At 45.4% G+C, this 26,572-nt stretch overlaps 4 protein-coding genes across 8 annotated transcripts; 1 reads left to right on the forward strand and 3 right to left on the reverse strand.

The window, feature by feature from the left end:
* The first annotated feature begins 2,280 nt into the window (after window positions 1–2,280).
* Window positions 2,281–6,364, forward strand: LOC127773954 (putative disease resistance protein RGA3). Its single transcript, XM_052300201.1, has 2 exons — window positions 2,281–5,993; window positions 6,080–6,364. The coding sequence occupies exon 1, from the start codon at window positions 2,559–2,561 to the stop codon at window positions 5,958–5,960; it is 3,402 nt and encodes a 1,133-aa protein (XP_052156161.1). The 5' UTR covers window positions 2,281–2,558; the 3' UTR covers window positions 5,961–5,993; window positions 6,080–6,364.
* Window positions 6,365–8,917: 2,553 nt separating this feature from the next.
* On the reverse strand, window positions 8,918–10,148 carry LOC127774224 (putative disease resistance protein RGA3). Its single transcript, XM_052300484.1, has 3 exons — window positions 10,023–10,148; window positions 9,083–9,932; window positions 8,918–9,009 (listed from the first exon to the last, which is right to left on the reverse strand). The coding sequence occupies exons 1-3, from the start codon at window positions 10,146–10,148 to the stop codon at window positions 8,918–8,920; spliced, it is 1,068 nt and encodes a 355-aa protein (XP_052156444.1).
* A 781-nt stretch (window positions 10,149–10,929) lies between these two features.
* Window positions 10,930–15,051, reverse strand: LOC127773123 (uncharacterized). Its single transcript, XM_052299150.1, has 6 exons — window positions 14,931–15,051; window positions 14,456–14,497; window positions 14,127–14,362; window positions 13,912–14,052; window positions 12,756–13,838; window positions 10,930–12,678 (listed from the first exon to the last, which is right to left on the reverse strand). The coding sequence occupies exons 2-5, from the start codon at window positions 14,476–14,478 to the stop codon at window positions 12,817–12,819; spliced, it is 1,422 nt and encodes a 473-aa protein (XP_052155110.1). The 5' UTR covers window positions 14,479–14,497; window positions 14,931–15,051; the 3' UTR covers window positions 10,930–12,678; window positions 12,756–12,816.
* Window positions 15,052–21,353: 6,302 nt separating this feature from the next.
* On the reverse strand, window positions 21,354–25,789 carry LOC127773117 (uncharacterized). Of its 5 annotated transcripts, none has more exons than XM_052299136.1 (5): window positions 25,296–25,789; window positions 24,636–24,813; window positions 23,483–23,974; window positions 22,277–23,360; window positions 21,354–22,190 (listed from the first exon to the last, which is right to left on the reverse strand). In XM_052299136.1, the coding sequence occupies exons 3-5, from the start codon at window positions 23,952–23,954 to the stop codon at window positions 21,614–21,616; spliced, it is 2,133 nt and encodes a 710-aa protein (XP_052155096.1). In that variant the 5' UTR covers window positions 23,955–23,974; window positions 24,636–24,813; window positions 25,296–25,789; the 3' UTR covers window positions 21,354–21,613. The 5 variants fall into 5 exon arrangements, with proteins under 5 accessions (XP_052155096.1, XP_052155099.1, XP_052155100.1 ...); XM_052299139.1 differs by having other exon boundaries at window positions 23,483–23,575; window positions 23,679–23,974; window positions 24,636–25,789; XM_052299140.1 differs by having other exon boundaries at window positions 22,277–23,357; window positions 23,483–23,575; window positions 23,679–23,974; window positions 24,636–25,785.
* Window positions 25,790–26,572: the final 783 nt, after the last annotated feature.

A 26,572-nucleotide genomic window follows, 5' to 3' on the forward strand; every position in this document is an offset into this window, starting at 1 on the left:
ATCTTAATCTCATCATAAATTCCCTTGTGTAAACTCCCAATCCCCTTCTCTCGAGTTACCAAACAAGCTGTTGGGATACGATATCTCTGGTTTTATGGTTGAGTGATTACCAATCAGATTAGATCAATAGTTGACGGTGACGGGCAAAATGGACTTTTTTCCTTCTGCCACTCCTACGCCTCCTCCACATACATGGGTCATGGCCCACTCCTTTCTACCCTTGCGCAACGGTGGTAATGGGTCTAACTTTTTGACCTACACAATGTGACGGTTGGATCTAAGAATGGTTGAACTGAAAATTATAAGTAGTTTTTGTGCTGAAAATATTTAGGGCCCCTTTGATTCGGAGGATAAACATAGGAATTTCGGAGAATTTCAATCCTATAGAAAAATTTCCTATTAAGGCCTTTGAACAAAGGATTGAATCCTATATGATCCTTTAAAATCCCTATGGAATGGACAATCCTATAGAGATTTTGTAAGAAATTTAGCAATAGCTCTGACCTCTTGGAAATTTCCCTTTTACAATTATCTGTTTTGCACTTACATTCTTATTAGAATCCCGCGTTTTTCATACTCCACTTTTACATTCATCAGATTTAAAGGGGCTCTTAAGGGTTGAGGTGGGTTGTGAAAGAGCCCATGGACCCTGACCCATTACCACCCAACTTCCAGCCTAGGAATAAGTTCACTTTGGGTCCCTCTATTTGTCGCCTAGTCTGATTTTCGTCCCTTGACCGTAAAACCGGGTACAACCCGTCCCCCAACTTCCGAAAACCAGGCAAACGAGGTCTCTCGGTGGTTTTGAAGGCGGTTTTGGCTGATGTGGCGCCTACATGGCTTGTTTGATTAGTTTTCTGTCCCATGTGGCATTGATGTGGCGCTGACGTGGTAATATATATCGAAAAAATAATAAAAATTTTGGGCCCACATATCAGCCACAGGAAAAATTTTAAAAATGGTGGGTTCCACATGTCAGCTACATAAAAAAATAAATATGGTGGGGCCCACGTGGGCCCCATATGTCATTCTCAAATGACCAAATCCAATCCTCTTCTTCCTCCTCTCTTCGACTCTCCCCATCTCTCTGCTCCCTCCTCTCGTCGGGCGGTGTCCAGCGGTGGGCGGCGGCGGACAGCGCGCCGGCAGCGGGCGGCGTGGCAACAGACAGCGCATGGCCGGCGGCAGGCGACGACGCGCGAGACTTGTGGGGCGGCGGCGGCCATCTCTCTCTTTCGCTGCTCACCTAGCCGTCCGCCGCCCTTCTCCCTGATGGCCGCCGGCGGGAAAAGAGGGAGGGGCGCGTGGCGGCGGGAGAGGAGGGAGCGGCGCCGAGAGGTCGGCGTCCGGGTGGTCGGCGGCGGCGACACGGATGGCGGCAGATTCCGGGAGGGGGGCTCCCCAGCAGTGAGCACTACGTCAGAGAAGAAGGCGGCGGCGCCCCGGGCGGACCCGACAAGGAAGTCCTCCTCATCGTTCGTTTCCCCCCCGGCTTCCCCTCTCCTCGCCGTCCTCATCGCCATCTTCCAGGGCGCCACCGCACTGCTCACCTTCACGCGGACCGGGGGCGCTCCGTCAGGGCGCGGCGCCGACCATGCCCACCGCTGCCGTCAGAGCTCGCCTGCTCCGCCGCCCACCCGCGCCGTCCGCTGCCCGGGAAGGAGAGAGAGAGGGGAAAGGGAAGAAGAGAGAGAAGGGAGAGGGAAGAAGAGAGGAGTGAGGGTAACATGTGGGGCCCACATGGGCCCCATTATTTTAATTTTTTTTGTGTGTGCAGCTGACATGTGGGGCCACACTTTTTATTATTTTTCCGAGATGTAATTGTCACGTAAGTGCCACGTGGGACGGAGACCTAGTCAAACAAGCCACGTAGGCGCAACGTCAGCGAAAACTGCCTTCAAAACCATCGAGTGACCACATTTACCCGGTTTTCGTAAGTTGGGGGACGGGTCATACCCGGTTTTACGGTCACGGGACGAAAATGGGACTGGGCGACAAATAGAGGGACCCAAAGTGAACTTATTCCTCCAGCCTATAGGTGGACAAATGGCCCGGGCCTTCCGTGCCGGACCGGGCTCGGCACGGCACGCCGTGCTTGGGCCACCGCCCCAGCATGGTGGGCCGGCACGGCACGGCCCAAATCACCTACTCCGCCCCTGCCGCCGATGGCGAGCTCTGTGGCGGACCGTGGCCCGGTGGGCGGCGCGGCGCCACACCAGCAGCGGCGGGTGAGCAGACGTGGCCGGAACGGGAGGCGAGTCGCGGGAGAGACCCTACGCCCGCGCGGCGCCAGCGCCCAGCGGCGTGAACCGGTCAGAGTCAACGCCCCTCTCCGCCCGGTCGCCGGAAGGGGAAGGCGCCCCGAAATGGCGAGGGTATACGCCCCAAAAATGGTTTTCTCCTCAGCCCGACCACCCACCCAAACCCCTCCTCTCTCTCTCTGCCATAGCCGTTGACTTGAAGGAAGACTCGCCACCACCACCAGTCCACCACTGTTCGTCCGCAATCTCCCCCGCGGTTTGCTTCGCTCTCCGACGGCGGCCCGGCCGACCGACCAGATGGGGGAGGCGGCGGTGGTCGGCTGGCTGGTGTGCCCGGTCATCAGGATAGTGGTCGACAAGGCCAGGTCCTACGCCTCCGACAGGTTCAGGTGGCTCAACGGCGGCGTCCCCGACGCGCTCAAGCAGCTGGAGGATGAGCTCAATCAGCTCCGCGCCGAGGCAGGCTGCGTCGAGCGCTGCCTCGGCGGCGGCGGCGGCGGGAGAGGCAACTGTGAGCTCGTACGCTGGCTGCGCCAGCTCAAGGAGGTGGTGTACGAGGCCGACGACGTCCTCGACGAGTTCGCCTACCGGAGGCTCGCCCCCAACGACGGCAAGGTCAGCCTACTAGGGTCTTCTTCCATTGGCAAGATCGGCAAGCAGCTCGTTGGCAAGGACGAGTCGGTCAATAGGCTCAAGGCCGTCGTGGAGAAACTGAGCAGCATCCGCGCGAACTCCGGCCGGCTGATGCAGGCGGCGGGGCTGACCAAGCCAGGTTCCGGCGAGCCGAGCAGCACGCTCCTAACCTCGGATGGTCCGGTCACCGGCTCGATTCTGGAGGATGGTGAGGTGTTTGGGCGCGACAAGGAGCGTGAGCAATTGGTGTCTTGGCTAATCAGCAGCACGCCCGAAGCCGAAGGCGAGGATCGGAGCGCCGCCGCCGCTGACACCATCCCCGTCGCCGCTATCTTGGGGCTCGGAGGCATTGGGAAGACGACGCTCGCACGCGTCCTGTGCCATGATCATGAGGTGAAGGGGGCCTTCGATCTGATCATGTGGGTGTGTCCCGCAGGCAATTACAGCAAGCTCGATCTCGCGAAGCAAATCCTGCAGTCCGCGGAACTCCCCGACGACACGAATAGCTTCGATCGGCTGCAGCGGCGGCTGAAGGAGGCCGTCTCGTCGCGCCGGTTCTTGCTGATTCTTGACAATGTCTGGAATAAAGATGAGAATGAGAACTCGTACAGGGATATGTGGGCTGATGTGTTAGCTCCCCTCAGATTTGGCCGAGCTGGGAGTAAGATCGTGGTTACCACCAGGAAGAGGATTGTGGCAGACTTGCTGAATGCGAGCAAGTTTGTTTGGCTGAATGGGCTGGAGTTCGCTGATGTTTGGTTGTTGTTCAAGAAGTTTGCCTTCGACAACAATGATGTTGACAGGCACCCGGAATTGAAGGAAATTGGGGAGCAGATTGCTGTGAAGCTCAAGGGGTTGCCATTGGCTGCCAAGGTTGTCGGTGGCATGCTAAAGCGGAAACCAAGTTTGACTGAGTGGAAGAGGATCTTGAAGATGGAAATATATGACAATGTTAGCTCCACACTGGAGCTGTGTTATCAGAACCTGCAGGAGCACATCCAACCATGCTTTGCGATATGCAGCATATTCCCAAAGAACTGGAGGTTCAATCGTGACAAGTTGATTAAGATTTGGATGGCCCTGGGTTTTATCCAGTTCAGGCCAGATGATACGAAGAATCAATTGGAGGAGGATGTAGGGAAGGAGTACTTTAATCAACTTGTGGCACAATCATTCTTCCATGAGCGCAAGGAAGGCCGCCGAACTTACTACTACATCCACGACCTGATGCATGACCTGGCCGACAATGTCTCTCGAATTGACTGCGCAAGAGTTGAAAGTGTAGAGTTTGAGAAAAAAGACATACGCATACCTGATACTGTCCGTCACTTATCTGTGACCAGTGATGCTGTGATGCAGCTCAAAGGTCGGGCCGAGCTCAAGAGGTTGCGCACATTCATTATTCTCAAGCATTCCTCATCTTCCGTTGTTCCATTGCCAGATGATGTCCTCAAGGAATTGAAAGGTCTCCGTGTGCTTGGTTTGGATGGCTGTGATATGGTTGAATTATCAGATAAAGTTGGCCAGTTGATACATCTGAGGTACCTTTCTCTTTGCAAGACGATTACAAAGCTTCCAAAATCAGTGACAAAACTTTTCCTTCTTGAGACCCTATATATCCCTAAGAGGTGTCAGCTTGAGTTTCCAAAAGACATGTGGAAGTTGAAATATCTGCGCCATTTGGATATAAACAGGACAAACACATCGAAAATTGTCGGAATTGGAAAAATGATCCATCTCCAGGGATCAATTGAGTTCCATGTTAAAAAGGAAAAGGGTCATACATTAGAAGACTTGAACGATATGAATGATCTCCGAAGAAAGCTCCATATCAAGAACCTTGATGTTGTAGCAAGCAAAGAAGAGGCCAGCAAAGCTGGATTAAGCAAGAAACAGAGCATAAAGGTGCTGGAATTGGAATGGAACTCCCCTGGCAAAAGTGTCCCTTCTGTCGATGCTGAGGTCTTAGAAGGCCTTAAACCACATCCAGATGTTGAAGAGATTCATATTAGGAGATATCACGGTAATACCTCACCATGTTGGTTGGACAGGAAGGACATAACATTTCTTAAATATTTACATTTGACCAACTGTAGAAAGTGGGCGGTCCTGCCTCCTCTTGGGCAGGTTCCCTTCCTCAAAGTTCTGCATTTGAAAGAGATGTGTTCATTGAAACATATTGGAAGTGAGTTTTATGGAACCAATCCAACTGCATTTCCATATTTGGAGGACCTTGAATTTGATGATATGCCAAAATGGGTTGAGTGGACCAAAGAAGAAGAGAAGTATGACAGCGTGTTCCCCAGACTCCGTAAACTGAAGCTTTTGAGCTGTCCCAATTTGATTAAAGTGCCTCCCTTCCCGCAGTCCGTGAGAAAGGTCAGTATTGAGAATACAGGGTTTGTGTCACACCTGAAACTATCTTCTTCTTCATCATCAAAAGCCAACAAAGTTAAATTGGAAACATGTTCTGCCGCTGTCCTTACCAATGGTTTGTTCCACCAGCAACAAGTGCAGGAAATTGTTGATTTGACCTTGAGGCACTGCCAAGATGTAAAGTTTGAAGAGCTTCATGCACTTACTTCCCTCAAGAGGCTGCAAATATCTTATTTAGAGATGACTGACGAGGAGTTGGGTACTTGTTTACAAGGTTTACAACCGCTGACCTTACTGGATATAGTCCACTGCAGTAAAATAACCACTCTTCCACAGATTGAGAACCCGAGCAACTTGACGAAGTTTCATGAGCTAAACATTCGGCAGTGCCCCCAATTGTCTTCTCTGCATTCATTGCCTAGTTTTGCCACACTTGAAACAGTGTTGATTGAAAATTGCTCCAGGGTCACCGTAGAATCTTTCCCTGCCAACTTCAACAGCTTAACCTCTCTGAGAAAACTGAGCATAATGAACTGCACTGGATTGGAGTCCTTGCCAAGTGGCTTCCCATCTTCACTGCAGGTTGTTCATCTGATTGGTTGCAAGCCAACGTTGCTGAGCCAACTACAAAATAAGGATGGACCAGAATGGGATAAAATAGCTTCGATCCCAATGAAACTGATCCACTGATCAGGGTTCAGACTTCAGAGGCTAATTTTGCAGGTGTGTTTGATACCATTAGCATATGCACATTTCACTGTACTTGTAAGTTTTAACAATCAATGAGATGTATCTCTGTTTCATTGTAGTGATACTGGCCAATTGTGTCAAAATTTCCGGCACGCAAGATGAACGATACCAGACGAACCCCAACAGATTTTTCTGGCTGGAACAATTGTGTACTGTCTGTAAATGTATGTGCTGCATTTGTAGTGAACTGGTCACATTTCCTGAAATATGTTTTGTTTTTTTTCCTATGTTAGCCGGTGCACTTCACCTGCGCATGTGCAAATACTGTCTTGCTTCAGTTTACTGAGCTGTGAACAATTGTAATATCGGTCTACCGTGAGAAACTATATCTTTCCGTCTTCAAATTGGTTGAACAGAAATACTACTCGTACAGATGAGCTATGACAAACTTATGCATAAACTGTGATTGGCAGCCGTCGGCCACTTTTGGTTGCCTTAGGTTTGGGGAAGTTTTTAAGGAGGAATTAAATGTTCATAGAGGAAAGGCTATTAACTGCTTCCTTTGATTAGGGGTTATGGGATTTTTGTTGGTATGGATCATGGATATGATGAATTTGAGGTTAATAAATGGTGTGGGTGTGGGAGTTGGAAGGGAATTTCTTCATGTTGTTTGGACAAATCCCAACAATCCATTTTTGCATAAGATTTAGGTATCGTTTGGAGGAGTTTTTAAGTAGATGTAGCTTCTTTCAAAATCTATAGCTCCTCAAAAAGTACAAATTTCCACGCAGATTTCAAGAATCATAGCTGTAGAATTCGAAAAATAAATTAGAAGTTATAAGCTAGAAACCTAACTATTCCCTATCCTCTCCAGCTAGCTACTCAAAATCCCATGCTCCCTCCAAACAAGGGCTCAAGTAGTCAAGTCTCTAATGTAAACTCTAATAATTCTGGTAACTTGTAACAAAAAGGGGAATTAGGGATAAAAATCAAATTTCAATGCTAACCTCACCGTTAATTCCACTATGTAATACTCCATCCTTCCCAAATTGATCATCATATTCCACTATATTATACTTCATCATTTCTAAATTGATCATCATATAAGTTTATGCACCAAAACCAAGGATAATTTAAATCACATCAATCAAGACACCATGCACACATTCTTCCACAATGCATGCATCGATTAAAACACCATGCCAATTACACCTTAGCATGCACATATTCTCTTATGCTGCATTAATTATATTCTCCTATGCTGCATTAATTATATTATGATGAAATACTTAGTATGCACATATTCTCCTATGCTGCATTAATTATATTCTGATGAAATCTGTTTCCATGCGATTATATGATGATCAATTTAGAAATGAAGGAGTACCAATCCTATTCCCCGAAGTTGCGCCGCCACTCCCAAAACCCAACCCCCCAAGGCCTACTTCTACTTGCTTTCCTTCCCATGGCCCCAGCAAAATCAAGAGATTAAATCACAAGCTGAATTTCTATGAAACTAAATCACAATTAATTTATCTTCCCTGCATATAAGCATTTCAATTTTGTTACCTACATGATTTACTCAGGAATTATACAGAAAGACGCACAGAGATAGCAAATGTGGTTTATGCTTCCAAGTTTCACTTTGCTTGTACCTGTTTCCCCCATCTATCAGAACTTACGGTATATCGTCTATTGAGACTAATGAGGTACTGAAATCCAATGCACACCATCATGAAATGGAGTGCACAATCCATTACAGCAACATGCAACAAAAATGTAGTCTCAAATCATCATTCTTTTTCTTCTTTCCTTGAAAGAAAAAGATCAGTAGTGGACAACCCGAGTGAAATAAAAAGTACAATAGCTTACAAAATGTGAAAATGAAAATAGAAAGAGTAGACTGTACAGATCTTGTCAGAATACCAAATATAAGCAAAGTGGGTAGCTACTCCAGTGATACAAGGCTTGAAATACTGCCAATTGACCTGGAGAACATTGGTACAAAACACCAACAGGAAATACTTCAACCTTTTGAAGGATGTGTGCAACCAGATCCTTGCTTTATCACATTCTGGAAAGACTTGATCCACCAAATTAGAATACTATCTCATGGTAAGTTGTTCCGTTGATCAGACAACAAATTAGTGCACACACACTGAAAGTCTCTGACAGATTTGAGTCCACAAGATCTCTTGTACCTACGAAATGGCAACTCCCTTCATTATGCACAGCCTTCATAGACCAACAACACCCCCTTGTTGATATTCTTTAGGAATAATCTGCTTTTATTGGAAGCAAAATTAGGCCTTGATACAGTCTGACTACCCCTTGTTGGTGTTGCAACAAGTTTCAAGATGTTTTCTGTGTGACAAATTTGCTCATACCTCTAGGATGACTATCAGGAAATAGCAGTATAGGCATATCCAGGACACCACTCTGTACAAGCTTGTATATACATTTGGGAAGTTTGCTAGTCATGTGGCATAAAGCTATGTAATGAAGATGAAACAACTGGCTAATGGTTTCTGGTAATTCTAAAATATCTGACTCACTAAGATCAAGAACACGCAAGTTCTTAAATTCAGATAGAAATTTACTAGGAAGATGACTCAATGACAACGAAGAGCTTCTAAGAACTAATAATGTCCGTAGCCTTTCCAACTTACACTTACTCTTGAGCTGTGGAAAATAATCAGTTGAGACAGACAAGTGGCGCACTGTTGGTGGAATCACACTAGGCATGCCTTCATCAATTTTCATGCAATCGTGAACAGAAGCGTGCTGTGCCAAATCGTGCATGAGGTTATCTAGGAAATAAAATGTTTGGTTGTCTTTGCTGGCAGTACAGAAGAATGACCGTGAAAGCAGATCATAAAAGTATTCTTGTGCTAAATCATACTCCCCTTTTCTTTCCTTCCTTGATGTTTGAATAAAACCCAGAGCCACCCACATCTTCACCAATTTATCTCGTTGAAACCTACAGCCCCTTGGAAATATGCTGCAGTATGCAAAGCATCGCTGAAGGTGTCCAGGTAAGTGCTGATAACTGTGTTGGAGAGACGATATAATGATGTTATGACTAATTTCTGCATCCAGAAGTGCTCTCCACCTCCATGTACTCCTGGTGTTTCTTAGCATCTGTCCAAGAGCCTTGGAAACTAAAGGGGAGCCCTTTGCCTTTGCAGCAATGGTTCTTCCAATCTCTTGCAAATCAGGAGGAATATCCTTGCTTTCTCCACCCAGAGCAGCCTCCTTTAACAACAACCAGCAGTCGCTGCTTCCCAACACATCAAGGGAGACAACATGAGTCGAATTGAGATACCGCGCTACTAGTTTCATTCGAGTGGTCACCAAGATCTTGCTGCCTCTCCCGGCAGACCTAAGAGGTGCCAGCACCTTTCTCCACAGATCCTTATTCTCCAGCTCCATCTTAGCCTCATCATTCCAAACATCATCAAGAACTAGTAGAAACCTCTTTGACCTGACCAATACTTCAAGTTTTGCCTGCAGAATATCCAATTTGGCAGAATTGTCACCGTACAGCGTATCATCCGGACCACCAATGGACTGCAATATCTCCCTTGTTAGCTCCGCGGCATCAGATCTATCCCAGACACAGACCCAGGCTTTGATATCAAATTTCTGTTCAATCCTCTCATCGTTGTAAACGAACTGCGCAACGGTTGTCTTCCCCATTCCACCATGTCCGACGATTGCAACAACCGGAAGAGCAGAAGAGCATGCGTTCTCCGGACAATCCACCAGCCTGCTGATTACCTCGCCACACTCTTTCTCACGCCCAAACACCTTCCTCTCCGTGAGCACGGAGCCGGTCACGCGGTTCGGCGACCTCACGCCGCGACCCGCCTCGCCGGCTTCTTCTTCCGCCGCGGCGTCAACGAGACGCTCGGAGACGTCGTGGATGCGGTCGATCCTGCCCACCAGTCGCTTGAGCTCCCGGGAGGGCGGCTTGCCGCGAGCTAAGCAGGACGCTAACGCAGGGCTGAGCCGGCTCCCGTGGCGGCGGCGGAGGAGGAGCTCGTCGAGGAGGTCGTCGGCCTCGGCGACGGCGCCCTTGAGCTGGAGGAGCCAGTCCGCGAGGTCGCGCTGCCCCGCGTCCCCGCGCCGCTCGACCCCGCGCGCGACGGGCTGGATCCGGAGGAGCGCGCCCGCGAGGTCCCGCATCCCCGCGGCGCCGTCGCCGTCGCCGCCGGCGTGGGCGAGGAGGCGGTCGGCCAGGGACGAGATCTCCTGCGACACGGGCCACGGCGCCGCGGGCGCGGGCATCTCGTGGGCTAGGGTTAGCTTGGCGCGGCGGCGGTTGTTGCTTGTGCCGACGAGCAATTGGGGGCGTCGTCGTCGTCGATTTGGGGGAAATTTGGGTGGGGCGGTTCACAACTTCACATTACGAGGACCAGCTGACCAAGTCGTCGTTTTTGCTTGGTGCTAGGATTAGCTGACCGGGTCAAAGTCCAAGCTCCCGCGTTCAAAGAGGGCGCGGTTAAACGGTGGCAAATCCACGGGAGTGAGGGCTAACCAAGCGTCAAAATAAACCTTATCAAGTTTTTTTATAATACTAAAATTTTAACAAGATGATAATATTATTAAAATTTTAATAGTATTTCTTATATATTGATTAAATTTGGCAACAAATTAAATGTAGACATTTTTTTAGCAACTTTATTTAAAAATAATATGGTTGAATGGCATTAAAATGAACAAACCCAAAATGCATTGCACGCGGAATTCCTTAAAAAAAACTCGTGACAGTTTTTAGAGGAAAAACTCTTGATTTCTGGATCATTGAATCCGCTTTGAGTTCGTGCAAACAAAGATTGAAAAAAAAAATCAACCGTGTACTTAATTATAGTGTAGTAGTAGTACTACACCATAGTTATTGAGCACACACCTTCAAACACGTAATGAATTTATAGTTATACTGAGTTTTTCGTCCCCTCAAAACTATCAAATGTGTTATTGGTACTCCTTATAACCAAACCAAAGTACTCACATAGATTTGCATGTTAATTTTACCACCATAGACAAACGTGATGCTACATGCTACCATAGCACCACATAAACTTTCTTTTCAAACAAACACCACCAATCAGGGAGATGTTTCATATAGATATATCAGGAAAAAAAATACAATGCTACACACCCTGAAGGCTATAATTAGAAAAAGAAAAGCAAATTCACCACCACATGTCGATGACTCTTACACCAATGGGCTAACACACTGCACTGACCACCGATATACGAGACCATATGCCACCAGGCCTACAACGAAGCCGTCACCATACCACCAACCAATGCCTCCAAACAACTGAAAAATAAGAACTAGAATTTTAAACACTACAAACAAAAATGGATGCAAAGGTAAATGGAGCGAGAGAAAGATTCGAACACCACCAGCAAGAATGGATGCAAGGGAGAAAAGGATCCACTCGTCCCTCGAACAGCCCCTGGCTGTTCAATCCACACCGTCACATTTCACGGTACTCCAAAATGCACACATGGACCACGCAAAAACCAAAATAAAGAACATAAAGACCAGCACCCTACCACATCTATACACCGGTCAGGTGAATCCAAACATGTTTTGGAAGAGGTGAAGAATGCACTCAAAATGACCTCCACACAATGACACGAGCATAAAAAGCAAACCGTCCAGTTTCCACAGATTTGCATATATAATAGCAAAGTCTTATCACATAGCTTTGCATAATACCATTACCACTACCTGCCATTGCATAGCTTTGCATGCATACTTCCAGTCTACCACCAGTCCATCACTACCACTACTATATACTCCCTCCGTCTCAAAATGTAAGCATTTTTAGCTATGAATCTAGACAACCGTGTGTCCAGATTCGTAGCTAAAAGTGGTTATATTTTGGGACGGAGGTAGTAGCATTGCATACTGCAAAGTTTTGCATACTACCAGAGTGGCCACATAAGTACATAACCAAAACACACCACTTTCCCCAAAAGACAAGGTAGACCCGAGTGACAGCCTGATAGGAAAGGTGGCATCAGGCCATTCACAGATTGAGCTAGGATTCTAGAAAGTCTTCCACCAATCCACCTCCATCTTCATGCCAAATCATCACCTTCCAGCCCTTCAAGAATGGCAAGCTCGAACTCAGGTTCATCGAGTGAGAAGTCAGCAAACTCAAGTAAATCAGCAGGGACTAAGCTTGCAAGAATATCGGCGTTACCCCCAATGTCCCAAAACATTGACTCTGGATCACTATAGTAAAACTTTGTGGTTCTTGTCCAAAGCCGCAAACTGGTGTGGACAAACACCAAATCATCAACCCATTTAGGACGGCTCTCAATCTTCATGGCTGCGCGAATCAATTTATATGTGGTCCAGTTTCTCTCACAGCAGGATGCCGAGGCAGGATGGCCAAGAATCGTGAGGGCTAGCTCCTGCAACTTAGGTGTTGGACTGCCATGGGTCACCCACCATGTTTTTGGGTCAAGAACATCCCTATCAGTGATGGAATCCAAGCTAAAGCATCCTGTACCTGAGGAAGCAAACTCCGTGCTCAAAAGAGAAAACTTTGCATACTCTGCTTTAATCGCCGTCAAGTCATCTGCAGCAGGAAATAATTTCTTCAAGCAGTCATTTGCCATTTCATTAATCTCAGCATCACTATGTGGGGGTTGACGATTAGCGCCTTCATCAGTCCAACTATCGGCGTAACACCTACAGAACAGACCAAAAGAAAGTGATATTACATGGCTTAAAAAATAAATCATTTAGTAACTTAAACCAGGACTCACCTTGGATTTAGTGCATGTGCTAAACAGTGGAGTGGAGTTCTGGTCTTGCCCCACCAATCTACTAAATGCCATTTACAGCAGAGTAAAAAGTTGATTCTTCATCAGCCCCCTTGCCTTCATGTTTATAAATAATAGCCTTTACCTTCTCTGCCATATCATTCCACATTCCATAGATCAAATGAATGCATTGCTTTTCAGTGTCCGTGATGCGTATCATTGAATATATCGGTTCTGTGAAAGCAAGAATGTAATCAACTTGATCCCACCACAATTCATCAGTAAGTTTTTTCATCACAAGCTTTGCTTTCCCCTCGTCATCTTTACTGTAAACGGACCACTTGTCACTGATGACAATCCCTATAAGAGATTGCTTAGTCAACCGAAACCTCTTTAGCATGACAATATCTGAAGCAAATCTTGTGTGAGCAATGCCAAGTATCTTCAGCTTACTGAACTCGCTGATCATGGATAGTACCATAGAATGATTACTTATAAAATCATTTATCATTTTTGCATCCCCTATAACTTCTGAAATCCAGTGGCAGTCTTTGAAGACAACATTTTCGGCATTCTTAGCAGCACAAATATTCTCCAAGGCAAGACTTAAAGAATGAGCAACACTTGGCGTCCATTGGATGTGACTGTACTTCTGTTCAATCAGCACCCCAGCAGCTCTGCAAAAAGGATCATTGTCTGTGATCACTTGGACAACATTTTCTGATCCAACGTCTTCAATTGCAGCAATGAGCTTCTCTGCAATGTAGTCATCCATCATCCACATCCACCCATCTTCATTGTTAATTGCTTGCAAAAAAACTGGCCCAGCTTCATTGACAGCTATGATATTGATGATAGGTCGCCTTTTAAAATCTGACCACCCATCAGAAACAATCGTCACACCTGCTTTCCTCCACGTGTTTTTTATGGTCTGCAGCATGTTTTCAATGTCAGCCCTTTCTTTCTGCAAGAGAGTTGTCTTCAGCTGGTCGACCCCAGGAGGAACATATCCAGGAATCTGGAACAACGCGGCCATAGCGAATGAACCCCGATAATATGGGTTCCTTGTAATAGTGGGGGACAAACCTGCAAATATGAATGATACTAAAGGACAATTCATACATACAAACTGAAAGACCTTCAAGTTTGAGATGTTAACCTATGGAAAAGAACATTTGTGTAACTAGGGAAGGCTGGTCATCTTGATGCTCATCCTCTTCAGCCGCGAAACCAGGCATGGAGGTGGCACGAGAGAATGCGCTCTTAAAGAATGGGTCCGTCGCGACCTTTAAGGATAATCCTGAAAATTGAAACATGCGTTCAATGGCATTCCATACAACATGAACACGAAGATTTCATGTTTAAGGTATTAACCTGAAGAATAGAACATTCTAGCAACTTCAGCATCCAATCGAGTTCGAAGTTTCAGATGAAGATCCTCATCTGCAGCTTTGCTCTTTCTTTTATTTGACTGAAACATACCCTTGCTTGTAGGGGGCAAGCCATCTGAATAATCGACAGATCGTTCCACACCTTCCACATGTTCCAACAAAGGCTCGCCACTTTGTCTAGAAGAACTATCATCATACTCCATATCACAGTCTTTGGAACTGTTACAAAGATGTCATAAACAGTTTACAAGGTGAGTATGCAAATGCCCCTTTTTTGCTCGATATTAGAAAATCCCAGGAAAATGTACATACCGTGCAACACTAGGTTCCCCCATTGAAGCTCCAAGTTCCTCTCTACACCAACGAAAGATTTTGTTAAAAAAAGAAAAAGAAAACCTACCAGAAGGTCGCCTAAAAAATATCTAAAAGTAATATAGGAGATCAACAACAACCTCCCATAGATCACTTGATTTTTCATTTTGCCACCAAAATTGGCACTCCCACCAATAAAATGCATCGGATGCAATATTTCCCCCCAATCACCATGCCTCAAAATGCACGCGTTAAAAAAAAAAAAAACCCCTAATCTCAATGGGGGGAAATCACTCCTCGCCGACGGGGTAACCAGTCCAGGAAACCTGTGAACGTCTCGTGCGCTTCCCCCCTCGCAACGCCTCCGCATCCGACCGCCATCGCGAAGGAAGCACGAGCACGCGCACACGCAGAGGGAAAGAGAGAGAATGGGGGGCAGGGGGGAGGAGGGGAGGGGCGCGCCGGACATGCATACCTGTTGCCCGCGGCGAGCTGGCTCTGGCACCGCGGCGGCGGCGGCGGTGGCTGGGCCTAAACCCTCGTCGCGAGACGCGGGAAACCCTCTCCACCTTTTCACCTCAGCCCGCGCGAAGGAAGCTCACTCGGCGACGAGATTGAGATGGATGGTGACTCGCGAGTAGTACTAGCTGTGCATTGCATCGCCTGGCAGCTAGGGCCCACTTGCCAGAACTGTTTCCTAAGGTGATTAGTTTTCTTCTTTTACCTTTTTTTTTAGAAAAGGTGATTAGTTTCCTAACGTTCCATTTTTGCACGGTATTTGTCCGTTCCCATAAAAAAAATATAAAGATTTCAAATATAAGGATTTCTGAAATTATTCATGGATGTGAAGTTGGTGAAATTAAATGATATATACTCCCGCGAATCCTAATTAGCGCATACGCACGAGGAGGTTAAGTCGCGCTCGTTTTCTGGCCTCTACACATACGCATTTACCTTTTTTTTGCAACGCGTTTTCCATTTTTTCACAACGAAGCAAGCTCGATGAAAAACGTTCCTATTTTTTCGACGCAACAAATCTGCCGCATGTACAGAAGGAAAAAAGCGTGTGTCGACGTTTGATATCGTGATTCCGGTATTTGCATGATATGTGGATCGTCGGTACCAGGGTATATACGAGATTGAGGTAAAAGAGATGGAGACAGGGATTTTTATACAGGTTCGGGCCCCTGAATTGTCAGATAATAACCCTACATCCTGTTGGCCGAAGCCGGTCATTGCTCTTATTCATCATAATCACACTAGTACAATATTTGGGGTAGCCTATCTAACTGTTGATGACATCGCAGTCTGAAGGTCTGACTCGTAGTCAACAACAAGGTAGTCTTCCTCCTCGAGTTCATGCCCGGCGAGATCAGAGACAGCGCTAGATCCCTACGGCCGGCCTCTGTAGGTCCCGGATAGGGTCGATCCAGGCATATCTCTAATGTCGATACCCGGCGACTTGTCTTGGCGTATATTGGCTTGTATGTTTATCTTCTGTCTTGATCTATTGTTCCGTAGATTGTGGTGGGTGATGATTGTCTCTTCTATGGTGGGTGTGTCCCCTTTCCTCCTAGGGGATCTTGTTTTTATACTCATAGTTGTCCTCTTATCCAAGTAGAACTAGGGAAACCAATATAGATACAATCCGAGTAGTCCTTGTCGTTTCTATATCGAACTCTGGTTGTCTTTTCTTATCCGGAACTCTTCCTATATCCGTAGGTTGTTTCCGTATAGGATATGGTATGTGGTGAGTCGTGCCGAGATTTAGTCAACTACTATTAGGTATGTGGTATCCATAACCCTGACAGTAGCCCCCCGACTTCAATGCAAATGAGCGAGTTCATATTCTCAACCGCAGACCTTGGAGGAACTGTTATCGAGCTCACGTGACCGTTCTCGGTGAGTTCAGAGATAACATTAGACTTCCTTTATCAGCCTCGCGCGGGCACCTAAAGGGTTTGTCTGAGTCAATCTCCGACGTCAACCAAGAAAGTAACAGAGCATACGACTAAGTCTCCCGTCTTGCTGTAATCGAGAATTTGGATTGAAGTCAAGAAATTTTATCTCGGCGGGTACACCATTTCTTCATTCTGTATTCCTTGTCGAGATCCACCAACCGTTCTCGAGTGATCGAGAAGGCGTAGAATCTGTGACGAAGCCTTGTCGACATTTGTCGTACTCGCCTTAGTTGATCTTGGTGTACAACCATAGAGACATGGAGCCTTCGATAATGTCGAATAGAATTTTCCTGAAATCAATACTCAGAAAAGAATATTAGATAGAAATAGCCCCCGAGCGAACGCTCAAAGGGTAACATGTTATAGAATTTATGGAAAACTGAAAATGAATTAAACTTACAGACCAATGTTTTGTATATGAGCGTCTACTCTTTTACCGACTTCAATCAGTCAGTTTGTTGAGTTATACACTCTCCCTAGCCCCCAGCCTTGTCGTCGGAGAATCGTTCTCGGAGGATAAGGCTCTTGAACCTTTGACCTGCCTCGGTTAAACAAGCACTGATCCTAGCCCCCAGCCGTGAAGTTGGAAAATCCATTTCTGATTACACAGCTTGGTTAATACGCACGGTGAGAACTCTTACACGACCAGACCTTACATGGTCTTTTGTCTCTAAAGGATCCTACAAGGCCTTATCCGCTCTGGGCGTCCCCAGCCGAAGTTCCCTCAGGTTCCTCGGAGGCCTTGTCAAGACGGCGTAAAAGGACATTAGAATAGGTTTCAACGTTAGGTGTCTTTGTGGTAAGGGATCTCTGGGTAAAACACTTGGCGATATTGTGTACATGATATCAATTTTGTTGAAGTAGAGGTAATGGGAGAATCGCTACACCTCTGGTCAAGAACCAGGTAGTAGTCGTAACTCAACCACTAGAAGTAAATGTACGAGAGATCACTACGATTGACTGGTTGAGAACTAGTGAGTAGGTGTCTCTCGATCATTTGAAGTCGTGGTACAAGGACCACTGCGTTATTGCTGTAGTCGTACCTCGACCATCTGAGGTTGCGGTGCGAGAGATTGTTACGTACTGGTTCGAGGACCAGCGAACGTGTAGAATCATCTCTCGAACACCAATGGAGGTTGCGGTGCGAGAGATTGCTACGTATTGGTTCGAGAACCAGCGAGCGAGTGCGAGAGATTGCTACGTATTGGTTCGAGAACCAGCGAGCGAGTAGAATCATCTCTCGAACACCAATGGAAGTTGCGGTGCGGGAGATTGCTACGTACTGGTTCGAGAACCAGCGAGCAAGTAGAATCGTCTCTCGAACACCAATGGAAGTTGCGGTGCGGGAGATTGCTACGTACTGGTTCGAGGACTATCGAACGTGTAGAATCATCTCTCGAACACTAATGGAGGTTGCAGTGCGGGAGATTGCTACGTACTGGTTCGAGAACCAGCGAGCGAGTAGAATCATCTCTCGAGCACCAATGGAAGTTGCGGTGCAAGAGATTGCTATGTACTGGTTCGAGAACCAGCGAGCGAGTAGAATCATCTCTCGAACACCAATGGAGGTTTGCGGTGCGGAAGATTGCTACGTACTGGTTCGAGAACCAGCGAGCGAGTAGAATCATCTCTCGAACACCAATAGAAGTGCTAGAGTTGGTTTATTACATGTGCATCTCATGTGGCCAGCATGACTCACACACCCAACTTGTAGCATATCCGGACGTCCGTTCGCAATCATGTCGGGTGATCAAGCCGACGGCGTTCGCGAGGAACTATCCGTTAACAACCTTTTCTCAAGTAGTCCAGCCATGGCCGGTGCTATGAGATAGGTCGTCGATGTTCGTTGGTAGGTTGGGCGCGACGACTCTGCATTTGTCGAGGTCGTTCTCGATAGTGCGGTGTACTCGACCACAAACTATTCGAGTGCTCAATTGTTCCTAAAAGATATTTTCTAGAAGACAAGACATATAGCGGAGAATATCGAGTATATACTCAAAAAACTGCATAGATCTTCTAGTATTATCAGGATATAATAAGCAGATGTAAATACCAGGCATTATGTAGACCGTAAACAAGCATGATTTATACAGAAGAAGACAGAGCGAGCCCTCAGCGTTAGATCGTAGTCGATTTAACATCGAGGACACCCGCGCAACAGATATTGTATAAAAAATATGCTGTAGGTAAACATAATAAATTATAGATCTGATAATGCTGTATGATCTGAATAGGTACGATAAATTACAGATAAAATATTGCATACCTTTGTAGATACATGCCGGATGTATCTACGAAATTAGTAGATTAATTAATAAATCAATCCACTAATTACCTTTTAGCCAAACTGAATTGTCCTCAGCGATTGGCACGTGTAGATGGCATGCCTATGTACGTATGTATGCATACCTATGGCTGAGATAGCTGGCTCTTCGGTACACACCATGCAATACTGTACATCGGTCCCACTGTATGCATGCTGACATACGGAGTATGTGTCAACACGTGATGTAGTCAGCCGTCTTCTCGCTTGGCTGTCTGGCTGCTGCACTTGAGATCGATTCAATCCGACCACGGATACAGGCGACATGTAGTAGTATTCTGTTTTGTCAGTAGCACTTTGTGTCTGAGACGAAACAATCAAGCGCTCGGTCTCAAAGCAATCGGACTCGGCTGACAGTAACATGGCAGAAAGTCTCGAAACCCGCGGCGGTGACATATTGAAGCTTGGTCGATCTCGCTGGATCGAATTATTGACGATGATGGTTCCGATCTCGTTGGGGGACGTACTCTGGCCGGGTTGGATCTCCCTTGTTCGAAGTAGTCGAGTAGCTTGTTGTTGAAGAATCCATCTTTTTGAACCCATCTCGTCGAAATCCTAAAGCACCAAAATCCCCTACCTGGCGCGCCACTGTTGACGTTTGATGTCGCGATTCCGGTATTTGCATAGTATGGGGATCGTCGGTACCAGGGTATATACGAGATTGAGGTAAAAGAGATGGAGACAGGGATTTTTATACAGGTTCGGGCCCCTGAATTGTCAGATAATAACCCTACATCCTGTTGGCCGAAGCCGGTCATTGCTCTTATTCATCATAATCACACCAGTACAATATTTGGGGTAGCCTATCTAACTGTTGTCGACATGGCGGTCTGAAGGTCTGACTCGTAGTCAACAACAAGGTAGTCTTCCTCCTCGAGTTCATGCCTGGCGAGATCAAAGACAGCGCTAGATCCCTACGGCCGGCCTCTGTAGGTCCCGGATAGGGTCGATCCAGGCATATCTCTGATGTCGATACCCGGCGGCTTGTCTTGGCGTATAATGGCTTGTATGTTGATCTTCTGTCTTGATCTATTGTTTCGTAGATTGTGGTGGGTGTTGATTGTCTCTTCTATGGTGGGTGTGTCCCCTTTCCTCCTAGGGGATCTTGTTTTTATACCCATAGGTGTCCTCTTATCCAAGTAGAACTAGGGAAACCAATATAGATACAATCCGAGTAGTCCTTGTCGTTTCCATATAGAACTCTGGTTGTCTTTTCTTATTCGGAACTCTTCCTATATCCGCAGGTTGTTTCCGTATAGGATATGGTATATGATGAGTCGTGCCGAGATTTAGTCAACTACTATTAGGTATGTGGTATCCATAACCCTGACAGCGTGATTAACTTAATTTTTATACGTAATTAGTTCCTACTTCCTCCATTTCATATTATAAGACTTGCTAGCATTGCCCACATTCACACACACACACACACACACACACACACACACACACACACACACACACACACACACACACACACACACACACACACACACACACATATATATATATATATATATATATATATATATATATATGAATCTAGACATATATGTTTGCCTAGATTCATTATATATAAATGTGGACAATGCAAGAAAGTTTTATGACCTGAAATGGTGGTAGTATAAATTAGACCAATCATGATAAACTTTTTTTTTTCCAAAACATTATTTTCCTTTTCACTACAAATTTGCAAACTTTAAAGTCCAATTTAGAACTTTCAAATCAAATTTAAGATTTGAAAACTTTCAATTTAAGATTTAAAAACTTTTAACTTGAGATTTGAAAATTAAAACTTTTAACTTGAGATTTGAAAATTTTCAACTCAAAATTGAAAACTTTTAAGTCCAAATTTGAAAACCTTTCAAGTTAAGATTTGAAAACCTTTTAAGCTAAGATTTGAAAACTTTCAAGTTAAGATTTAAAAACTTTCAACTTAAAGATTTGAAAAAACGTGTGTAGAAGATTAAAAAAAAATCAAGTAAAAGCGAAAAAGGAAAATTGCGAAAAAGAAAAGCTGGCACGGGGGGAGGGAGTGCTTGCTGGCGCGCGCGCCAATTAGCCATCCCCAGATACCCCCTCCGTCCCAAAATATAAACATCTTTAGCTTTAAATTTGGATAACTATGTGTTCAGATTCATATTCAAATGTTTATATTTTGGGATGGAGGTAGTTGAGATGAGGTAATAGATGGGAAAAATTAAATGAGAGATTGTTGTAATTGGTTAAGATGAGAGGGTAGGTGTAGAAATTGCTACGTTTCGAGATATTACCTCCATTTCACGTTTTAAGTCGCTTTGACATTTTTCCTAATAAAACATTTTCATATTATCAAAATCTAGCAAAATTTATAACACTAAATTAATTTCATTAAAAGTAAAATTCAATATATTTTAATAATATGTTTGTTTTGTGTTGAATCTATCGTTGTATTTTTTCCATAAATTTGATCAAACTTAAAAAAATTACTAGAAAAAGAATACAAAGCAACCTATAATATGAAACATGGAGTAAATTTTAAATGCTAGAAGAGTGGGTGTTGCTATATTCTAGTAATAGAGATATGCTACTGTACATGCAAATCAACATGGACAAACAATATCATCCTTGCAAGTTGCAAAAATCTGGCAGATTAGCTGCCAATTAGCCAGGTAAAGAAAGTTCAATTGCCCTCCACCAACATTGATCAACAGCACCATCCAGCTTACACAGCCAAACATCCCATAAGTCTACCTAGCTCTAGTCTTGCATGTTCTTAGCCAAAACATACTCGATTACAGGGGTTATCTGGGAGTTCAAAACGCCAGACAAGCTGAAGCATGGGTAGCTTAGCTAAGCTAAGCTTCTGTCTTGATTTCCATTTGGTTTTCTTCATCACACGATGTTTTCTATCATGGCAAGCTCGAACTCCGGTTCATCAAGAGAGAGGTTAGCAGACTCAAGGATGCCAGCACCACCCAATGATTTAAATTTGTCGTCTCCTACATCCCAGTACCTTGCCTCTCGGTCTGTATGATATTCTTCTGATCTTCTTGATAGAAGCCGCAAATTGTTGTGCACAAAAACCAAATCATCGGCCCATTTAGGACGGAGTTTGTCCCTCACGATGTCGCGAATAGAATCGTAAGTTCTCCAGTTCCTCTGGCAGCAAGAAGATGAAACAGGTTGGCTGAGAAGCTTGAAAGCCAAACTCTGAACTGCCTGTGCTGAAGTTCCATGGGTCGCCCACCACATCTTGGGGTCAAGTTTATCCCTATCAGGTCTTGAATTCAAGCTAAAATGTTTTGTTCCCAGAAGAGCAAACTCTCCATATTCTGACTTGACAGTTCTCAAGTTGTCTGTAGTAAAAAACATTTTCCTCCAGCAATTATTCCTCACTTGAGAAATCTCAGCATCTCTATGTGGGGGTAGACGATTAGCAGCTTGATTAATCCAGCTGTCACTGTAATACCTACAAAAGAGACCACAAAGAGGCATATATATCAAATAATGGCTTCAGGAATACAAATCACTTGGTAACTACAAAGCAAGATTCACCTTGGATTTAGTGAGTGCGCCAAACACTGGAGCGGAGTTTTGCTCCTGCTCCACCAATCTTCTAGAATGCCATGCACAACAGAGTAAAATGCTGACTCCTCTTCAGGCTCTCTTGATTCATGCTTATAAATGGCAGCCTTTACCTTCTCGACCATAGTATTCCACATTTCATTGATAAGATGAAGGCGTGGCTCTTCAGTGTCTGTCACGCGCATCATCGAATATATAGGCTCAGTGAAAGAAAGAATGTAATCAACTTGTTTCCACCACGAGTTATCAGTAAGCTTGTACTTCACAAGCTGTGCTTGCTCCATGTTATCATTACAGTAAACCGGCCACCACTTGTCACTGATGACCAACATTATTAGAGATTGCTTGATCAGCCGAAACCTCTTTAACATAACAAGATCTGAAGCGAATCTTGTGTTCGCAATAGCAAGAATCTTCAACTTACTGAACTCACTCAGTATAGATGATATCATGGTATGATTTATTATGAAATTCTTGATCATAATTGCATCCTCTACAACTTCAGAAATCCAATGGCTATCTTTGAAGGCAACATCTCCAGTATTGTTAGGAGAAAAAACATCCTTCAAGGCAAGACTTAAAGTATGAGCAATACAAGGCATCCATTGGATGTGATCGTATTTTTCTTCAATCAGCAGCCCAGCAGCTCTGCAAACAGGATCATTATCTGTGATCACTTGGACAACATTTTCTGGACCAACGTCTTCAATAACAGCAATGAGCTTCTCTGCAATGTACTCCTTTGTATTCACCTCATCTTCATTGTTAATTGCTTGCAGAAAAATGGGTCCACATTCATTGACAGCCAGAATGTTGACAAGTGAGCGCTGTCGAATATCTGACCAACCATCAGAAACTATCGTCACACCTGCCTTCCTCCACATGCTTTTGATGGGTTTTAGTAAGTCTTCAATGCGAGCCCTTTCTTTTTGCAGAAGAGTTGTCTTCAACCTTTTGCAATCAGGAGGAACATAACCAGGAATAATATTCTTCAAAATAAAAGAAAATGAACTCCGGAAGTATGGGTCCCTTGCAGAGTTGAAGGACAAGCCTGCTAAGATAAAACAAAAAGGTGAAGGGCGATGGATACAACATAAACAGAGTACCCTGTTATGTGCAAACTTATGCATGTTCCCAAAAGGAAAATATACAAGTTTTTAAGTTTAAGGTAGTAACCTGAAGAATAGAACATTCTTGCAAACTGAGCATCGAAGTTATCTTGACATTCAGCTCTGCTCTTCTTTCTTTTCGCTTGTACAATAACTTTGCCTATACACGGTGCGTCACCAGAATAGTCACTACTACAAGATTCTGGTTCGTCACCAGAATAGTCACTGCTACAAGATTCTGTTACATTCCTTTTTTTACGCACCTGGATTAGAATTGAATCTTCTGCTGCATCAACTTCACTGGATAGTTTCATTAAGATATTGAAGGTCACTCCTGGGCAAGGTGGAACACCTTGTTTAGAAATTTTAAGCAAATGTGCCTTCACTGTGGAATAGCTTCCACGAAAGACACAACTGCAATAGTCGCATAGGAACCTCATGTTTGTTCCACAGCGAGGAGCGAACCCATCCAATATCTTAACATGCCCCCACAAAGGCAACTCATTCTCTCCTGGAGGAGACTCATCCTTGCCTTCCATCTATCTCTCAAGCTTTCGAACTGAAAATTAATATGTGTGCAAGTTTAGTAAAAGCCGGTAGTAAAAAAAATCTACAAAGTTCATCCAAAGGTATCGTGATTAGTTCAGAACAAAAGGGGAAAATATCTAGTGCAAACCACATATGTAGTGAAAACTTAGAAACTACCGTTGGATCGAGAAATGAACGTTCGAGATTCGTCCACGTCACCCTGAGTTAAAATTTAACTCGCAGATTCACTCATGAGTTAAAATTTTACTAGGAGTTAAATAAATTTTAACTCATGGTGACGTGGACGAATCTCGGACGTCCATTTCTCGATCCAACGGTAGTTTCCATGTTTCCACTACATATGTGGTTTGCACTACATATTTTCCCGAACAAAAGCGCATAAATCTTACAAGTATATACTACTACCTTTTTTGTTGTTCAGTGTAAATAAAAGCAGGAAAAACAGATAATGAAAGATAAGACCTCATGGTGCAACAGATTTGCCTAAAAAACTAAAAATAATTCCTAAAAACTTCACATCGGATCAACATTTTCATCCCCAAAAAAAAGAAAACTAGGGGACCTGGCTGAATGCTAAACATGCAGGTGAAATGCGAAGTACTTTTCCCCCATCCCCACAAAGAGACTATTATAAATCCCTAATCAAGATGGGGAATTAGGGAGACACATACCTGGCGGGCGGCGGCGGCGGCGGAGGGTGGCGGCGGACCCAAAACCCTCGTCGCGGGACGCGGGAAAAGCTTGGCTGCTTCCCCTTCTGAGACCCGCGAAAAAACCTCGCTTTGGTTCGCAACACTGTTGGGGGAGGCTCACCGCCGAACCCAACACTCTCACAGATGCTTTATGTTCCTGCCTTTAACCATTTTTTATCAGTTTTAAAAATGTTTTTCCACAACTAGCATTGCAATGCTATATGTATGTGTCTAAATTCATTAACATAAATATAAATATAAGCAATGTTAGAAAGCGTTACAATATGGAACGGATGGGTAATAAAAACTGCGATGGAAATGATCCGAAACAATGCCATTTTTACAGAAGTGATTTGCAGGTCACTTAGGAATTTCCATATTTATAGATTTTAACTATTTAGTGGCAATCATAATATGGGCAAGGAACGGAATTAGAAAAATTAAATTTTATATATAAATAAATTAATTAAAATGGTAAAAAGAAAAAAAAGATGCCACTTATATGAAAACGATGTTCGTTCGATCTAGAATTTTGTTAACCATTTATTATCCTGCCTTTTAATTTGGAAAACTTCTGCTGCAGGTTATTGTAAAAAAAATTTAAAAGGGGATTGTAAGGCCCTTGACAGTGGGCGTTACTTCGTCTACATGGAGCGTTCCTTCGTCCTCGCTGGCAAAATAAGTTTGTGGGTCCAATAGCTTCTTCGGTTCCCAGCGAAGGAACGAGAACCTCGCTTAAAAAGTAGAGCGCGGGGCCCACTGATGAGAGATGCGAGGACGAGAACGCGCGACTCTGAGTCCAGCTCCAATCCACGCCACCGTCGCCGGTGAAGAGGGTGGGGCGAGGACACGCCACCGCCGCCGTCGGTGAGGAGGGCGGGGCGAGGACGCGCCGCCGCCGCCGCGTCTTCAGATCCGCGGCGCCGCCGCCGTCGTTGAGGAGGACGGCGAGGACGCTCCAGATCCGCGCCGCCGCCGCCGCTTCTTCGCCAGGTCCCGAGGATGCCGCCGCCGCTCGACGTTGGGGTAGGCGGCGCGCCGGGAAGAGGGAGAGTCGGGCTGGCGGGGATGGCGCGCGCCACCGCGGGCAACGACGACGCGGCGTCGGCGGCGACGACGACGGCGCGTCGGTGGCACCACCGCGTGCGCCGCTCCAGATCCGCGGAGGACGACGAGGCAACCGCCGAGGTTGCCGTCGTCGGCCGAGCCGCCGCCGCCGCCACGTGTGCCGCCGCGTCGCCGTCGGTTGGAGCTGCTTCGCGTCGACATCGGTGGTGGCCGAGCCGCCGTGTGGGCCGCCGCGTCGCCGTCCGTCCAGATCTGAGCCGCCGCCTCGAGGACCTCCGCCAGCGAGGCCACCGCGACGCCTCCGCCATCGAGGACGCCGCCACCGCCGTCGGTGAGGTGGAGAGGGGAGAGGAAAGAGGCGGTCTGGCGAGAATCAGCGTGTGGGGATGAAAAGCCGAGAAAAGCGGCGTGGGGATTAGGATAAGGAGGAAGACGTGGGTACCAGCACTGCGGGGTGGGTGACCTAGAGAGGAATTTTGGTACAAAATCCTTGTTGGAATAGGCTGAAGGCACGCCAAGCGTGGCTTGCACTGCTACTGGCCTAAAAGAGTTCTCATAACCGTAGGGCTTATTGTGAAGGAAAAGTACAGTAATATATAAGTAATATATAGTTCTTCAGAATGGACAGTGCACTATCGTTCATTTCAAAGGAATGCATCAGATGAAAATTTTCTATCCCTCCACTTTTATGGGGAAAACAAAGAAAAATATAATCCACTCCAACCCAATGTTTTCAATCCGTTGTATTGTTTGCTACACAACCATAGTAAAGTTTCCTATGTTTTTCAATTCTTAGGTTTGCACTTGTATTTTTATACTATTTTATGTTTTTTCTATTCGTACATTTT

Source organism: Oryza glaberrima, chromosome 5 (assembly GCF_000147395.1).
Source record: "Oryza glaberrima chromosome 5, OglaRS2, whole genome shotgun sequence".
In the NCBI taxonomy this organism is placed as follows: Eukaryota; Viridiplantae; Streptophyta; class Magnoliopsida; order Poales; family Poaceae; genus Oryza; species Oryza glaberrima.

Coding starts and splice junctions, on each gene's coding strand:
- LOC127773954 (XM_052300201.1), top strand. CDS start 2,559: ATGGGGGAGGCGGCGGTGGTCGGCTGGCTGGTGTGCCCGGTCATCAGG.
- LOC127774224 (XM_052300484.1), bottom strand. CDS start 10,148: ATGCGGGACCTCGCGGGCGCGCTCCTCCGGATCCAGCCCGTCGCGCGC. Junction 9,933..10,022: donor TCAAGGGCGCCGTCGCCGAG/GCCGACGACCTC, acceptor GCTCGCGGCAAG/CCGCCCTCCCGGGAGCTCAA. Junction 9,010..9,082: donor GATGCTAAGAAACACCAGGA/GTACATGGAGGT, acceptor TCTCCAACACAG/TTATCAGCACTTACCTGGAC.
- LOC127773123 (XM_052299150.1), bottom strand. CDS start 14,478: ATGGGGGAACCTAGTGTTGCACG. Junction 14,363..14,455: donor GGGGAACCTAGTGTTGCACG/GTATGTACATTT, acceptor TCTTTGTAACAG/TTCCAAAGACTGTGATATGG. Junction 14,053..14,126: donor TAGAATGTTCTATTCTTCAG/GTTAATACCTTA, acceptor TTCAATTTTCAG/GATTATCCTTAAAGGTCGCG.
- LOC127773117 (XM_052299136.1), bottom strand. CDS start 23,954: ATGGAAGGCAAGGATGAGTCTCCTCCAGGAGAGAATGAGTTGCCTTTG. Junction 23,361..23,482: donor AAGAATGTTCTATTCTTCAG/GTTACTACCTTA, acceptor GTTTTATCTTAG/CAGGCTTGTCCTTCAACTCT. Junction 22,191..22,276: donor GCGCACTCACTAAATCCAAG/GTGAATCTTGCT, acceptor TCTCTTTTGTAG/GTATTACAGTGACAGCTGGA.